A 17,117-nucleotide genomic window follows, 5' to 3' on the forward strand; every position below is an offset into this window, starting at 1 on the left:
TGCATCTTCCTCTGTGGCAGTTTGGCTTTTGTGAGAAGTTGACTACTCAGTTAAGCAGACTCTGAGTAAAAATTCCTTGGGTCTTCTGCTCTGTGATGTTTTACATGACTGCTCTAATTTTGACAGCTGAATGTTCCTACTAGCACTGTTAAATCTCAGTTCATCTTTTTATTGTCCTAAGGAGTACCTGCCCTCCCTTACCTTCTTCATCCATGCCGTTTCCCTCTTTCTGAAACCATATTCTAAGTGAGGCAGTTTCTACTTTTAAAAGTGAGCTGAAACCTTGTAAAAGGGAGAGAAAAATCATATAGATTGTCTCTTGAAGGCAAAATTAATTATTATAATAGAGATCAGCAGCTGACACCAAAATTTCTAGAGGAAGCTTGCCTCCAGTAGCAGCAGAGGTGACCATAAAGAGTTTAAAAAAAGTATTGTTTGGTCAGATCTGAGCTACTGGATTCTCAAGAAGGGAAAAAAAAAAGATCATGAAAGTGTTTTGTTTCCTTTAAGTAATATTTCATTCACTGCTACTTAGTGAGTTTTCAAGATCCTCTGTGCCTTCTCTTATTTGCCTCCTTAGGCCAATAAGTTAAAGCATACTTAAATAAGAGATACGTTATTTTCTAAACCCCCCTCTTTAAGGAGAATAAAATTGTGTTGAGGATTGGGTAGCCCCTCTGACTCCAATAGCAGCATTTGAAGATCTTCCAATAGCTGAAATCTGTAAGACAAAGATACAGAGAGCTTGCAGCAGGGGAAGGGCTCTGTAAGTGGGTCCCAGTGGGTCCCACTCCCTGACTGCAGTTGGAGAGACTCAGCTGGTCACACAGTGTGTCTTTCTCAAGTGGGTCCCACAGCTAGGACAAAAGGGATACGCCATGCACCCCGTGCCAATTTCTCTCACGGACATAGTGTCCGTCACATAGCCTGGCTGCAGCGTGGGAGGTGCCCGGGAGCTGCTAGCCGAAACACAAACTCAGAGGCTGGCCAGCCCCAGCCCTCCTGGCGTACGCAAGTGTTGCATCTTCTGCTTGGGTGGGCCCGAATTGATACTGACAGCAAGTGTATTCCTGCTGCTGGCTGGAGCAAGCCTGACCGCATGTCCTGCTTTGGTCCAATGTTAAAAATAACAGCCATAGGGCGAGAGCCTTATTTTGACTTATATACAAGCAGTAGCAGAGTATGTCACAGCGTGGGGTCTGATTCACTTGTCCTGTGCATGGCGAAATAGCTCGGAAGGAAAATAAATTCAGATAAATGTACTGTGTCTAAAAAAAAAAAAAAACTTAATCACCAGCACCTTCTGTTGCTGCTGGAGTCAAGAGCCAGACTCGCAGCAGTACGAGGGTCTGAGTTTGCACGCTGCAAACTACAGCTTATGATCCAGAGCACTGGTTGCTTTTCCAGGACTTGTGTGAAGAGAGGAGGTTTAGCAACTTGTATTTGTGCACGGCAAAGGGAGTATACAGGCACTTCGTGCCGGGAGAAGGTGGTGCCATGGGTAGGCGAGGGGGCAGAAGCAGCCTCTGTTTCTGGAGTAGTGAAGAGTCAGGTGACTCCAAATGCCTGGATCCCAATATCCCTCAGTTTTAGGAGGATACATGACATAAAATCATAAACAAATTTTAAATCCATGTATTGCAAATAACATGCACTTGGAAAAGCAGTGATGAATGAACCCAACAAGGATGCACTTGCTGAGAAATGAGCATGTTAAAGTTATAAAGTGTGGAACTGATCTGTGTGGGGAAACGTGCGTCATATCCTCATCTTATATCAATTAGCACAGGCTCATTTTGCCTAGTGTCCTGTCAGGTATGATTTGGCTGATTATATTTTTAGAAAAGCAAGTTTTTGTCAAAATCTGTTTCTCCTTACCCAACGGAGGGGCTTGGGATACAAATATTATGGTATTACTGTAGATGCTGTATGTATTATAGAAGGGAATACATAAAGTTTGCCATTTCCAGTATTAAAAAATTGATCTGTACTCAGGATATTAAAAATATCATACTGGAAGTATTCCCTTTAGTCTTTTAGTGTCTGTGTTAGCACATTTTGGAATGTATCTGTTAAAGGGGTAGTTTGGAATAGATACAGATAGAGACTCACACAACAAAAGTTTATAAATAATACATGCAAAAAACATTTGAGGGGACATTCCTAATACTCCATATTTCAGAAGAATAAGCTATTGAGACTATTAAAATGTTTGCTAGCATTTTGCACTCTGACTTGGGAGTCTTTCTGAAGATTGAATGTTTTGGAGGTTGAATATCCTCAGCAGGAATCCTTCCAAAATGTCTAAGCCTTATTAATAAGGTAGTGTGGAGAAGTGTCATATGGCAAGCGATGCATGTCATGATTTACTTAAGCACTTTTGAAGGTTAAGGATCTTGTAGTCCAAAACGCTTAGCAATATTAACGGCCAGTAGTCTCTCAGGAAGTGTGGTAGAGTTTGCTAATCATAAAATAGTTTGTTAATCCAAACTCAAAGTGCTATGAGGGAAAAGAAAGATAACAAGAAAACCGTTTTCTAAGTGAATGTGGTTTTGTAGGCAGCAGAGTTCAGTGGATCCGTAATGAGAGCTAAGTTTTCATAAGCCGATGCTTAGGGATGAGTACACAGAAATGTGCTGTTGTACCCTACCCCATGCTCGTGCCTGTTTGCATCCTGCAAAGAAAAAGAGCCACTGCTTACCCCAGATATTGGGATTGCACCAAAAAGGCTTTTGTGTGAGTAAAGATAACCTGCCATAATCAAAGCGGAAACACAAGAAAAAGTTAATTAAAAAAAAAAAAAGACACGTCACTTTGCTGACTTCATTTGGATTTTCAGAAATCTTCCAGCACTGGCCAAATTCTTCTGTTATTGACATGTATTTCCCATTGGTTCCAGCAGGAGCTGAGAAATCTTACGGATTTCAATAGGAGTAATGTTAACACCTTGTGGAGCATTTATGAGTGCTCCAGCTCATGTATCAGACACAAATGGTAAACAGGAATTTTCAAATACAAGGGTTTTTCTGTTTTTAGTGGAAGGTAAAAACACAGAGAAAACAGACAATGCTATTTAGTGAAGCAAACTGCAAAAAGTGTAGTTCCCAGCATAAAACCTAAACGCAGAACCACAGAGACAATAAAATGAGGATTACAGTACTCTGCATTATATTATATGCCAGTCTGGATGAAGTATTTATATGTCCCCCATCAGCAAAGAATCTGTAGCGTAAATGAACTCACTGCCTCCCTAAAAAGCGAGTGAATTCCCTTCAAGAAATCCAGGAAGGTCTTCTCAGGAGGTCTGCTAGAAAGCAGGAAACTGCGTCCATTTTATTCCCATCTAAACCAAGCACTGAGCCATTCTTCCATTAACTTTACCTCTCTGCTGCAAGAAATTTGTATCCATATGACTGGAATCAAACCTGTTGCAGCAGATCAAGACACACTGGCTGGATATCCTTCCTTGAATACAACTGGACTTCTTTGTTGGTTTGGGGTTTTTTTTGTAGGGTTTTTTTAATGCTTCCTGAGTTTGGGAAAAGCTGAGTTTTCCTTGTTTATTTTTAAATTTATATTATGTCATTGTTGGAAACTGGTAGTTTAATTAAATTTCTCCCTACATAATACAGTAGCACATCAGGAAATTTAACTGACCAACTCAGTGTGGTGATTAGTGTATTAAATATTGATTTGAGACCTAGTATGGTACCATTAGTGACTGTGCAGGAGGTTTGTTTTATCCTGTACTAAACTGTATTGCATGGTATGAGAAAATGTGATCTTGCTGTCCTGAGTTGCCTCTGAATTTCACACTGCTTGTCAAAGGATTCTTCTTTTAGAACTAAGCCATTTTATTTTATTTTATTTTACTTTATTTTATGTATTCAATGCTGTCTATCAGAAGTTTTCAAACTGGCTTCAGTTCGGTTATTTCTCTTTGCTCACAGCAATTTAACCGAGGGCAGAACCCAAACCATGACACTGACTGTGCCTAAGTTATTTCCATTATGTCCTTATGGTTTTTGTATGCCTTTGAGCATTATTCCTCTCAGCCAAGGGTAAAAGATGCTGTTAACTCTAATCATTATTAGATTATTTGTATTTATTCCCGAGGCCCAAAATGACTTCCCTTTTTTCATGTTCTTGTGCTGTCGCAGCTGGACAGCTGGCCGGTAACTCATCGGTGGAGATGTATCGCCAAGTGCTTTTGTCAGGCTGCCGCTGTGTGGAGCTGGACTGCTGGAAAGGACGAACAGCTGAAGAAGAGCCGGTCATTACACACGGATTCACTATGACAACTGAAATATCCTTCAAGGTACAGCAACGCAGCATGCTGGTATAGTTGGCTTTAGCGGGGGTGGTTTCTTCCATGTAAAATGCATCACAAATGCATTGCGAGAACATTACCGCAAAGGTGGAAGGGAAGAGGAATGTGAGGGCAAAAAGATGTTTTAAGAGGAGATTTCGGAGCACGTGCAGAGTCATTGGAAGAGACGAGTTGCAGTATTTCGACCTTGCACAGGAAGAGGTTCTTGGTGATTGTGGCAGTCGGAGGAAAAGGGATTAAATGGTATAAAGTCTGTGCCATCTGGGGCTGGGCTCAGTGCCCAGGTCCGTACTCCTGTGGATGTCCCTGCAGCAAATCTCACAGAGGGGGAAAAACAGGGTAGACCACAGCCAGGGCTGGAGGACCAGGTATTGCCACCACAACTGGTTTTACACAGTGTAAAACGGGTCTGCAGACGGGTCTGAAACCAGGAGGATGGGGAGGAAGGACAGGTTTGTGTTACAGCTCCATAGCATGTGGCAGGGAGGAGAGCTGAGATCGAAGGCCGCAAGGATTTGAACAGCAATAAACAATGTGTCAAAATACTCTTTCCTCTTCTCTGCCTGGTAAGTGGGAGTGGGAGACAAAAGTGCTGAACTGAGGTAGGACATAGCAGCTGTCGTGGAAATCTCTACAATTTGCAAGCCTTTCAATTCCTGTGAGCAGAGAACAGGCTACTCGTGCCCAGTTGGGCAGGTCCCATCCACAGGGACCAGACACTCATCATTTTATTAACTATTTAAAAAATGAATAACGGTGTGTGCAATGTTACCCTTATCCCTGATACTTGTATTGGATTTGAAGCACTGAAGGATGAAAAAGAAAAATTAGTATCTTTGGAGAGTGTGATGGGATATTTGTGCCATTCAGAGCCTAAACCTGTCATCTGTATTTCTGAATTTCACCTTCCATTTCCTTTTTCTATAATAAAAGGTAGATACTATACCCTTAGCAATAACCTTAAATTGTTATCTTCTTGTTATTCTTAAAGATGTTTTTGATCCAAGGTGTTAGAGGAGCAGGATGCAGGTGTTTTCCTATAGTATTAAGATTGGTAGTCAGCACAGCTTATAATGACACATCAGGATATCATTTTTGAAGTGTGAAGAAAGAATTTTTGTTCATCTGAGATACAAACTCACCATAGAAATACATTTCTAGATTTACCTGTGTGCAAGAAAAGAGAAAACGTGGAAAAATATTCATTTCTGATTTTGGTTATGTTACGGGTGTTAGGTGTGGTTCTCTACTAGCCACAGCTTTGAAGCATATCTCCCACACTTGAAGCGTGAGTTGTTGGGTTTTTTTTTGTCTTCTGGTGCTTTCCTTTAGGAAAAAAAAAAAACAAACAATACTGCCGCACAGACAAAGCACCGAATTTCACTCGCACCAGAACACTCCTTTCTTTTTTTCAATTTGTTTTCTCTAACTCTTCACTAATTGAGTTAATCACAGGAAAACATAAAACACAACCTTCTTTCACGTTTGTTATTAACTTTCCAGTTATGTCTATATGAAGCCAATTATGTTTATATGCGTAGAATTTGATTGCTGGAAGTCCTTTAATTAAGGAAGATAGCTCTCAACTCCTTTGGTCATGAGCAGGAATTTAAAACAAAGTTAATCTGATTCTCAAAAGGATCATTAGCAGGAATGAGGATTATCTCTAGGTATTTAGATGTTCAACCCTAGGCATTGTGTTTGCAGAAGAGATATTGGAAGGTATTTTAAACCTACTCAGGAATATTTTATCTGTTGCTCTTCAGGGCAAATATTTTTTCTCCACACGGAAAAAATGTAAAAATGTATCGACTGCTGGTTTCTTTTCCACACAAAGTGTGCTGCTTAGCTGAGGAGGAGCAAAATAATAGTGAAATAATGTGTCAGAAGTGTGTCAATCAATTCAGAGTGATCACTGGGTCTTGAATGCTGAATCATTTATCAGCTCACGCTTTTGGCGTGACCACGGCACACGATGCTTCTGTTTGGTCTGTCAGCTTTGACTGCCTCAGATAGGCTTTCTGAAGCGCGGAGACAGAAGCAATATATACTCCCTTATGGTGCTGGGGTTTTTGTGGGGTTTTTGTTTGATTGGTTTTTACCTTGCTTCATGACACACAGAAATCAGTAAGGTTTTTTGCAGCTGCGGATTGCGAGCTGCTGCCAGGATGAGATCTTATAGGGAACCAACAATATTTTTTCGTGCCATGACCATTTTTTCTGTGCATGTGCACTTTATATATACCTTGGAGACCTGTTTCAGGTGAGTCATTCTGCAGCTGGAGTAAAGTATGGAACTTACCATGTTGTTCCTCTCTGACCATAGAGAATTTGCATTTACATTTGAATGCAGTGCAAGACTGAATCAACAGCATACCTGTTTCTTCACTGAACCAATGCCTGAGTTTCTCATCCTCAGATTTCATCAGTGTAATCCTGATTTTACTCTTTCAGGTTTTTTTCCCTATGCATGCTGGATTTCATCCCTTTTTGCAGCTGAGAAGGCAGTTGAAAATAAATCTATGGGTTTACTTCACAGCTTGAGCAGTGTGTAGGAGCAAGAAAGGCCTCAGGACTGCTTTTGGCAGTACCTCTTATATCCAGCCTCAAGTGTTCTTAAGCCCTGCATGATGCTCCATAACCAAGGGGAGGGTGCAGGTGGGTGGAGACCAAGCCAGTAGTAGTGATCTGGGTGGAGAGCATTAAGATGGGAGAACTTGATATTTATAACCCAATTCTCAGTGCTGCTGTTCCCTTGTAATGGCAAAATTGCCTTAGGTGCTTTTGTCAATCCCACCGGTTCTGAACAGCATTAAGGTGGTACCAGCACTTAGTGGTTTACTGGAGCTGGAAAGAAAGCGTGCAGCGGGAATCACTCCATCGTGCTTTCCCCCATGGGAGAACCACTGCTGTGAAACTGCAGCTTCCTGCCTGCCTTCACCCAGCCTTCTGCACCATTTACTATTCTTCCAATAAATGCTTTGCCTTTCTGCTTTCTTTAAAGACTGGAAGTGATCTTAGTTGAAGCACGTGAATGGGTAGTGTTACGTGAAGCATTTAAATATTTGCAGTTCATTAAATAGTCATTCACTGCCTGTGTGTGCTGAGAGAGGTAGTTTCTCATAAGAGATACTACAACAATTTGTGCATGAGCTGTGGTTTTTTTTCTGCTTACGTGAAGACTGTAAGTTTTGTTTGTATCCTAGCTCATATCAGCAAATCTTGAGATGGCTTGTGCTTTCCTTCCAGCCCTGGGTTCTGCAACCCAACATCAGAAGCATGTACCTGAAGCTCAGCTTTCATTTTAGGAAGTGGATTTCTTACTGTTATGCTTCTCAATTGACCCTTTAAAAGTACAGAAAATGAACAAAAAGACTCTCCAGAGGACGCTTGTTTAAAATAAATCTTTTGGGTTTTAGTCATCCTTAAAATTTGGGAGGGAACAGGCTTATGGGTTCTTATAAACTCCAGAGTTCAAGGTTCTTATAAAGTCCAGAGTTTGACAGCAATGCATATGGAAAGTCTTAAGTGTTTTATAAGTTCTTTTGAAAAAAGATATGTGTTCCAATAGGGAAACATTGAACAATTTGTAACAGTGAGTGCATTACTGTATTGTGCACCCCACTAAAATTAATGTTATCAAATGATTCCTTTACTAGACTTACAGTTGCCATTTTCCATCAGAGCTGAAAGAAAACTTCTACAGAAGTTTCAGTTTCTGAGCCCTGTTTGATGATTACTACGCAGCCAGCTATTTTAACTGAGTAATGTTTTTTTACTTTTTTTTTTTCTTTCTTTCTTTTGCCTTAAAGGGATTTCTCTCATCACGAAAGAGGGAACTAGAACGTCTGAGTCAGAGTAACTAAGGATTTTATGGATACGTGCTTGCGCTGATGATGTTTAGAAGATATGCATTTGTCAGAGCATGTTTATTGTTATGCAAAATAGTTCATGAAATTCATAGCTTCAGGCACGGAACAACTCCTCACAAAGACCAAGTTTTACATTTAAACTATTGATTTAGGCAGACATAAGTCATTTCTTGAGAAATGCGTGCTTGAGGCTCATCAGACATTTTGGAGATTTGATTACAGTTCAGGTTGAAAAATTTGGTTGCTGCAAAAGCACATCCAGAGCTTTCTGGGATGTTTAGAATGGAAGGTCTGATTTCAGGCAGTTTGGGTATGATTTCAGACCTCTTTAGGTCTTTTCTGTCTTCAAAAACCAAAACGCTGTTTCTTTAGAGACATAAATTTGTAACTGTATGTATTTTGATTCTTTAGGAAGTAATAGAAGCTATTGCTGAATGTGCATTTAAGACATCGCCCTTTCCAATCCTCCTTTCCTTTGAAAATCATGTGGATTCGTAAGTAATTACCATGTTTTTCCTGTATGGTGTTATTTTTTTTGTAAGGTCTAAGCACAGAATTATGTATGCAGTTGTGGCAGATTTATTATATGACATGATCAACAGCTCTTATCCCCAAAAAAACTTGTATCAGCCTAAGTAACCAAGATGATCAGAATGAATCGGGCATGTTCTTAAAAACCTTCCTGAATTAGAACCTTTTGTATGAAAGAGAAAGTTTGAATAATTGTGAGACAGCTTGTGTTAACTTTACAGTCTCAGTATGTCCTGCTGGAATGTAGTGGTACTTCATCAAAGAAAAAGAGGCAATATTTCACCTGCTTATGACCCCATTCTGTGCACAGAATTTGGTCTGTTTCTGAGATGTTGGAAGTAGAGACCAGAAACATAGACTAGATAATAGACTAGGTAGGATTGCAAAACAGGTGGTAGGCATGGCCAGGAACTGCTCCGTTTCTGCCAAAAAAATACCAGTTTGCCTAAGCTGTTTTCTTTTTTTAGTTACAAAGAAAGGACAGTTTTTCTGTGTAAGGAAAGAAAAGATAAGTGAGAGCATTTCTCAATTTGTCCCAGTGATCTATTTTTTTATTATTGTTATTATTGTTGGTTCAGTTCTGATTTTTCTTTTTTTAAGTTTGACATTAACTTTAGTTTTGAATATAGAGATCACATGGTTCAAAGTGAGGTGACATTGACACATAACATGTGCCTTAACTTCAGTTGCCTTTTTCCCCTTTTGTTTTCAGCTGTGAAAACATTTTCAGCAGTTCTGGGGCCAGTTTGGACTGAGAAACTTTTTTTTTTTAATGTGAAACAAAAAGTAATCTTTGGGGCAGCTATGAATGATTCAAAACAAATCAGAAAAGATGTTGCACTTTTGCTTCTTGAAGAGGAAAAGGGTGAGGGCTAACTGCTTTTCCATTGTTTGAGGAAGAACGTTCTTGTCATAAGGGAAGGAACTGGTAGAAGCAGCTATGTAAGAAAGTTTTTAAGAACCGATGTGACAATACTGATCAAAAATTATGTAGGTAGAAAAATTTAAAATCTGAGAGCTGACGTACACTACCTGTATACCTTACAGTGTAAGTTTACACTACCTTTTGTGGGCAGCTATGTGCTTGCTCTGCACGCATTTGAAGGCCACGTGGTTATGATTCAAACAGCTACCTGTTAAATCCTGCTTACTTAGTTCTGTCTTCGTCTGAAAGACCACACAGATACTGTATTTAATTTCTTTCTCTAATCAGTCCCCTCACTCCTTTCTTTTTGGTGTAAGTTATGTCACTTTGAACTCGCTCACCTACTGCTGTAGATTTTAACTCCCAGTGCTTTTCTCAGTGATTCCAAATGCAACCTCTGGTTGTTAGAAAAGAGCTCAACCATCATTCTTCAATGTATCATATTTTGTATTCATTCTTCTGTATTTGTTAAAATACACATTCACTGTGTTACTATAAGGCAGAGAAAAAGCAACATCCAATTTATTGTAACCAGAAGAGTTACATTTTTCTTCCTTTAAAGTAATTAAGACTTAAATCTTCAACTATTCCAGGGTGCTCTGTTCTATTTTAGGAAAGTAAAGAAGTACAAAAATGTATAAAATAAACTCCTGTCAGATGTAAGTTATGTACAGAAGTGGCTTTAAATCTGTAAGATGAAACACTGTCAAAATTAAAGGTGGTGTGATACTGCAAGAATATGCCAAAAAGGGAACAGAGTTACTGCTGCATTGTTCTGATCTTTACAATTTGCCCCGCAGAAACCATTGGGCCTTTCTCTCCAGAAAACTCCAGTTATGTAAAAATGAATTATCCCGAAGTGTATTATTTTGTGTCCTTCTCCATGCATTGCTATGACATGGGTTTTTAGCAAAGCAAGTCTGCAAAACCCTATCAAGTATTTTCTCTTTCTGAAGCTTTATTGCTATTTATTATTTTCTGCTGCAGTAAATCATCAGACTTAATGTGTATGATTTCTAATTTTGCTTTGGCTGAAAATAATTTCTAGTTATTTTACCGACTACTACAATTATCCCTTCATTTCTTCACTAGTTGCTAGAGAAATCTGCAATTAGTCACGCCGCTCACAGAAACCTTCACCTAATTTCATCGAATGCTCCTTTTGTCTTTTCATTTACTTGGAATGTTGTTTTTCTCCTAGGTCTTAAAGATGGACTCTGCCCTAAGTATTAACAAAAAATGCTAAGTGTTTTTATAGAATTGCTGTCAAACAAATCCTATGACATCAATTCCTACTTTTGGTGACCGAATTTTTCTTCTAATTTTCAAGTTACAAGAGTCAGTATTCATGTGTGAAATGCTGCTCCCGTACAAATCAGTAGAAATTTTGGCATTGGCTTAAACAGAAATATGGTTTTAGCCTGTGTTCTCTATTCATGACTGTTAAACAGTTTGCGGTTATCAGAGGTAAATAAGTTTTACATCCCCACCGTAGATATGCCAGTGTTAATCACCACTGGACTTAAAATCCAATTTTTCTTCCTTCTGATTTATGGTCCTGAGAATATTTTTAAGACTTTTTGTCCACCTAGGGAACAAATCACTTATTAAGACATAGTGTTAATCATCTCGTTTTGCTTTCTTTCAATGTTTTTCCTAGAAGGCCTTCTCTAAAATATCTCTATAGAATGTGAAGAATTTTCATTTCCTTTACTATAACTCCACTGTGTAGTATATTCATTCTTGTCTGTTTTCATACCATAAGAAGTTTAGAAAAAGAGGCAAGCATATAACTTTTAGAATATGTAAAATATAATTTATGCCATCACTTGTACTGAAGTCAAACCATGCACACTGAAAAAAGACAGTACTAAGAAAAGATGTGGTTCTATCAAAAAATACTAAAGTGCCCTGAAAATGTTAAAAAGACCTCAAGAAGACCTTGACGTTTGAAATTGGGCTTGCAAGAAGATAAGCAATCTGCAAATCTGAAAGCAGGCACTCTATAATTAGAAATGCACTGATGACATAGCAAAAAGGTTAAGTGATCCTTGAGCAGTATCCATATAAGATTGCTTCCAAGATTAAATTTAATTACAGTTATTCATATTGCTGGTTTCTTGCTGGAATTGTTATTTCAAATATTAACAGGATTTTTATCACTTTTTCTTCCTACACTTTAAATTATTTTAGACTCTTCTGGGAAGCATCTGTGTCTTTGTCTTATGCAGAAGAAGTATCTCTGCAGAAGTGATAATAATATGATGTTGGGAGCAGTAGTCGTGCAGTAGTGCCAAAGAGCCTCTGTGATTGACCTTCATAATAGGCATAATACAAACACAGTAAAACAAAGTACAAGCAATACAGTAGTGGTAATGAAAACATTTCTTAATATTCTTTATATTTCCATATCTCCAGGTATCATGTTCCCACTTTATCTTCCCTTGCCCTGGCGCACTTTGGGGGCATATATAATTAGTCTATGTGCTACCCGTCCATGTCTGCACAGTGACAATCATAAAGGAGATAAAGTCAGCTCTTTTGAGGCAATCAATTTTCATTACAATACAGGAATGATGAGAGAATTTCCAATAACAGTAGATGTGGACCAGGAAATACCTGCTTTTTTGTTCCATAACATCAGTAGGGAAATACATTGATGTAGAAAAGCTGGTATTTTGATCTGTTGCGCTGGTTCATAATTTTGAAAGAAAAGAAAATAAAAAGAAACTGATAATCCAACTTTTAAAATACTATAATAGTAATACATAATCTATACTGTTACTAATGACCTATCTCTTGAAACTATATATATATATATATAAGAGAGAGAGAGAGAGAACACACAAAAAATACCACTCAGTTAAATGCTGGTACTCCTAAATATTTTTTTATTCCTCCTTAGGAGCTTTTAAAAATATCTGTGCATGTAGTCCAGTTCACAAAGACAAGTAATTTTGTAACATCAAGATTTTCCTACTTTGGCCTTGTCTACTACTGCAAGATTATTTTTTTATAGCACTAAAACCATTAGTTTTTCACATAATTTTCCTTTTCCTTCTTTCTGCCTCTGGGATGCAGTGACATTGGAATTTATACACCAAACCAAAATAATGTTGCATTACATTTTTCTCTTTTGCAAAAATGAAAGTTCTCACTGTGTTCTCTTTGAGGTAAACATGTCATTAAACACAGAAGATCAGAAGAATTTGTTCTAGCTGTGGTGATAGTTTGAAATTTATTCGATTTAACTCATGCATTTTTTTTTCAGATTCCTATTGAGAGCTCTTTTTGGAGTTGATGTGCCCATTTAAAAATGCTGATGTCACATCTAATTACTAGGATTTCAATAATAGTGCTCTTTTGATTCAAGGAGATGTCCTTTGAACTTTCTGGGTCCTTTGAGCATGGGTCTATTCAAAATATATGCTGGTGGAGAAGACTGAAATAAAATTCACTATCATGACCCCTAGACCTATAGCAAATATCCAGTCTGTTTGCTTGCTAGAGTGAGGTGCCTTTATTTTCATTGATAGCTGGCAATTAGAAATAGCTAACGCGCTGCCGTAGCCTGATCTATTCTTCCCATCACCTTCTCCCTTGTGGGTTCTTAGTTCCACTGCCTTGCTTGTCTTCGTCTTAATTTTCTATCCTCAGCTCAAAGTGGCTTTTAGCTTTTTTGCAGAATTGGCTGCACACAAAAGAAAGCATTAATAAAAAGCTGTTGTGATTTAAACTGCATGCGGGACTTTGTGGAATAATTTAAAGCCTCCTCGCAATGTGTTTTGTCAATGACCGGTTCACCCCATATCTGCTTCAAGGGACATCCAGAATGCTGATCTCGGGGAAATTACATTTTCGGATTCAAATGCCACCCAGCCTTTATCTCAGCTCTGGTTTGGCCTTGCTGACCCCAGGCAGAGCTCTAGTGCCAGGTGCTCCGTTGGTAGCTAGTGACAAACTAGACACCGTGGTTGTTGTACTCTTAGCTTGCAAGAGAAAAATGAGGGCTCCTCGTTTCCTATATACCCACCTCTGTTTTGTCATGAAAAATAGCTCCATGGTAACATAACTGCTTGTACCGTTCGCGTATCTTCCATGATATGCAGATCATAATTAACAGCAGTTGAGAAAGTTATATTAAGCAATATAAACCTGTCCTTTAATCGAGACTTCTCAACAAAGCATCAAAAAAGGAAACTTTTAAAGATACCTAAGCTCAGACATTACAGATGTTAAACAGTCACATATAACAAAAATACACAGTTGTCTAAAATTAGAAAGAGAGTGACTGTAGCGCTGAGCTGCATTTTAAAATGATTTGAGTAATATTTCTGAGTAGTATAACCTATCTTCAGTCCTAAAACTCCCATCACTGATATGCAGGACTTATCTCATTCTTTGGTTGCACTTTGGGAAAATTGAGTTTACTGAGGTTCAGTTTACTTGTAGAGGATGTCATGAAAACCTCTGAAGTAATTTACTATGGTAAAATCTGACACTCTATCTGACTTTAAATAAAATTTAAAAATTTTTTAAAAAGGAATCTGACCACATACCCAAACAAGCTAAAATGATCGTTGAGCAGCTCCACCTAGCAGCTCGTTATTACATCCAGATCCCCACTAAGAAGGCTGTCCCAATATGGTGGTCCCAGTTATATACACATAACATGCGCGCAGTATGTAATTATATGCATAGAAAATGCAGTTATACCAGCACGTATTACAGTAATTCTCCAAATTGACATAATACATCTTAGCAGTAGCACACAATTACATCTATGCTATGACTTCTGCCAGCGAGGATATGTCAGGGGAAATACTTCTGAGTGAGCTGGCGAGAGCAGCGCAAGCTTTTGGTGCAAACCCAGCCCAGGGGGTCCGCGGATGGGTCGGTGCTTTGTGGTGGAGCGCCGTGCAGAGGTGCAGGCTGTGGCTGGACAGGCTAACAAATAAGGTGGGAAAGTGAGCTGCGTTTTAGCAGAAAATCTGCAGTAAAACTAACTGCATTTTAAAAATCTGAGTAAAACTAGCTGCTTCTCTACTAGTGCCTGTAACTGATGCAGCTTTGCTGGTTTTGAGACCCAAGTAGTGTTTTCTGCCCCTTCTTCTGTATGGCTGTGCCTTCGAGATGTGCTGAGTGAGGTGATAGGTACCCTTGGCTTGGGAAATTTAACAGAGACACCTGCACAGGAGACTGCTTTCTGTGTGACTGGTTTGGGGTTTATGCCTTAGACAAAACCAGAACGAAATCCAAATGGAGCTGGGCGTGTGTGAGAGAACGCCAGGCATGTGTATAAAGCAACATGAGAAGGAAAATATTTAAACTTTGAATAAAAATGTTGCCTGAAAGAGGCAAGTTCATATAATGGTTATTTCCCTGAAGGTAACAACGGATAGCCTCTTTTTTATTTTCTACTAAATGCATGGGAAAATATACCTCGGTGTTAAAAGTTCAGTTTCACTATTATTCAATTGGCTAGTGCCTTTACTTCGTGTATGATACTTTTGATAAGCTCTGTCAGAGGAATCGGAATAATTGCATGATATATCTAGGTCTCTCTGAAAAATTCACAGCAATTGGATCAGGAAATTATATCTAGTTTAGGGATATTAGATATTCCATTACTGCTGCTTTCACTCTGTAGCCTTAGTAGGACTCATTTATTTCTTTCTTTTCTCCCCTTTAGCCCTAAACAACAGGCAAAAATGGCAGAGTACTGCAGATTAATATTTGGAGATGCATTGCTTATGGATCCATTGGAAAAATACCCGGTAATATGGTTTGGTATTTATCAGATCGCAAGCATCTGTGTGAATTTTTATTTTTCAGTCCTGTGTCATTCTTCATATAAGACCTTTCAAAACAGAGTCTAAAGGAGCGGGTTAAACAATGTGAGCTGTTGGTGACTTAAGCATATAATTTCTGATGCAGAGATTGTTCTGATACAGTCAATTGTAATCTTCTAAATGCAATTGATTCTCATAGCTGCCATTTTATAACATAAGCTTTCATATTTGAACTAATACTTATTTCAGTTACTACTGTAGACATTTCATAAAACATTTTTCTTTTTTTCTTAAGTGCCCTCAGTAGCCCTGTTTCATTTAATGTTGAGGTTACCTCTTGTGCAAAATACATTTCATTTTAGCAGGGTTTATAGAGGTTGCAAAATCATCTTGCACCATGTGGACCCTAAGAAATTGCCATAAGCTCATTTCTTTTGTTGTTGTAACAAATCTCTCTTCCTTTTTCTGCAAGCTTGAAGCTGGGGTTCCTCTTCCAAGCCCTATGGATTTAATGTACAAAATTCTGGTGAAGAATAAAAAGAAGTCGCATAAGTCTGCAGATGGAAGTGCAAAAAAGAAGCTCTCAGAGCAAGCTTCCAACACATGCAGTGATACGTCTAGTATGTTTGAACCTTCCTCCCCTGGAGCAGGTATGAATTGAATCTACAAATATATTTCTCCCTAACACACAAATGCTTAATTACAGCTATAATTCAATCCAGGTGTATTGCTCTAGCAAGGCAGAGGTACACCAGTGTGGGCCTTACTCAGTAGGAAACAATGCTAAGTGTCATTGATCCAGGAGTCTGTGAAGGCTCGCTGCTGAGGAGGCACTTATGGAGCGACCTAAAGCTCAGTGATGTGTACTAACATTTATCTGCACCGCTTAGGAAGTAGAGCTTAGGAGCTGCCAACTCCTCCACCCTTGGGTGCCTTTTCTATGTGCCCAAGCCCAATACCAAACAGAAATGTTTTCTTTTTTTCTATTGCCTCTGAGGTGTGCCTACCATTTGGTGCCCTTTCAGACTTAACCCGTTGCACAGGAGAACTGCAGTGTTCTGCAGTGTCTTAAGACTTAAGGTAACTGCCAATGAGATATCTGTTCCTCAGGCAGGCAAGGCACAACCCGCCGTTGTCTTGCATTAGTTGGGAACATGTCACAGGCCTCTGTGCTAAGTGCTATACGATGTTCTTCTGTTCCAGAGATGGAAACTGGCAAAAAAATACTGCAAACAAATATTTCTTGCCATCAGGAACTGTAAGGAATGTAGCCGATGGAAAGCAGTGTATTACATTGAACTTGTTCATTGCTAGCAGAATTTTTAAAATCAGAAATGAAATAGAAAAGTTACTGTAATTTTAGTGCATGTATTCTGGTAATGCCTATGGAATCTGCAGGGGACCATTGCAAGTGTTGGTATGCAAAAATCAGTAAGAGATGGTCTTTGTCCTGAAGAGCTTAAAACCTAACTAGAAAAGACAAAGAGAAGTGCAGAGAAAAAGATAAAGTAAGGATTTGCACTAAACCACAGGAGCAGATTAGCAGCAGGACAAACAACAAAATCTGTATACCCTGATTCCCAGCCCAGTGTCTGTTCCCTGCACTAGAATTTCTTCTTCCTATTAAGACAGAAATTTTGGATTGCTAAAAGCGTAGACGTTTGTGC

The 17,117-nt window shown here is 38.9% G+C and overlaps 1 protein-coding gene across 3 annotated transcripts in view; it reads left to right on the forward strand.

Moving 5' to 3' along the window:
* Positions 1-17,117, forward strand: part of PLCB1 (phospholipase C beta 1) — a 407,361-nt gene that overhangs the window by 288,490 nt on the left and 101,754 nt on the right. For all 3 annotated transcript variants that reach the window (XM_009476210.2, XM_087775450.1, XM_087775451.1), the window contains 4 exons: positions 4,161-4,318; positions 8,614-8,696; positions 15,351-15,435; positions 15,923-16,100. In XM_009476210.2, coding sequence (XP_009474485.1) covers positions 4,161-4,318; positions 8,614-8,696; positions 15,351-15,435; positions 15,923-16,100 — 504 coding nt within the window. The remainder of the gene's footprint in view (positions 1-4,160; positions 4,319-8,613; positions 8,697-15,350; positions 15,436-15,922; positions 16,101-17,117) is intronic.

This window comes from Nipponia nippon, unplaced genomic scaffold (genome assembly GCF_047370975.1).
Source record: "Nipponia nippon isolate SJK-2023a ecotype South Korea unplaced genomic scaffold, ASM4737097v1 scaffold_4, whole genome shotgun sequence".
NCBI lineage: Eukaryota > Metazoa > Chordata > Aves > Pelecaniformes > Threskiornithidae > Nipponia > Nipponia nippon.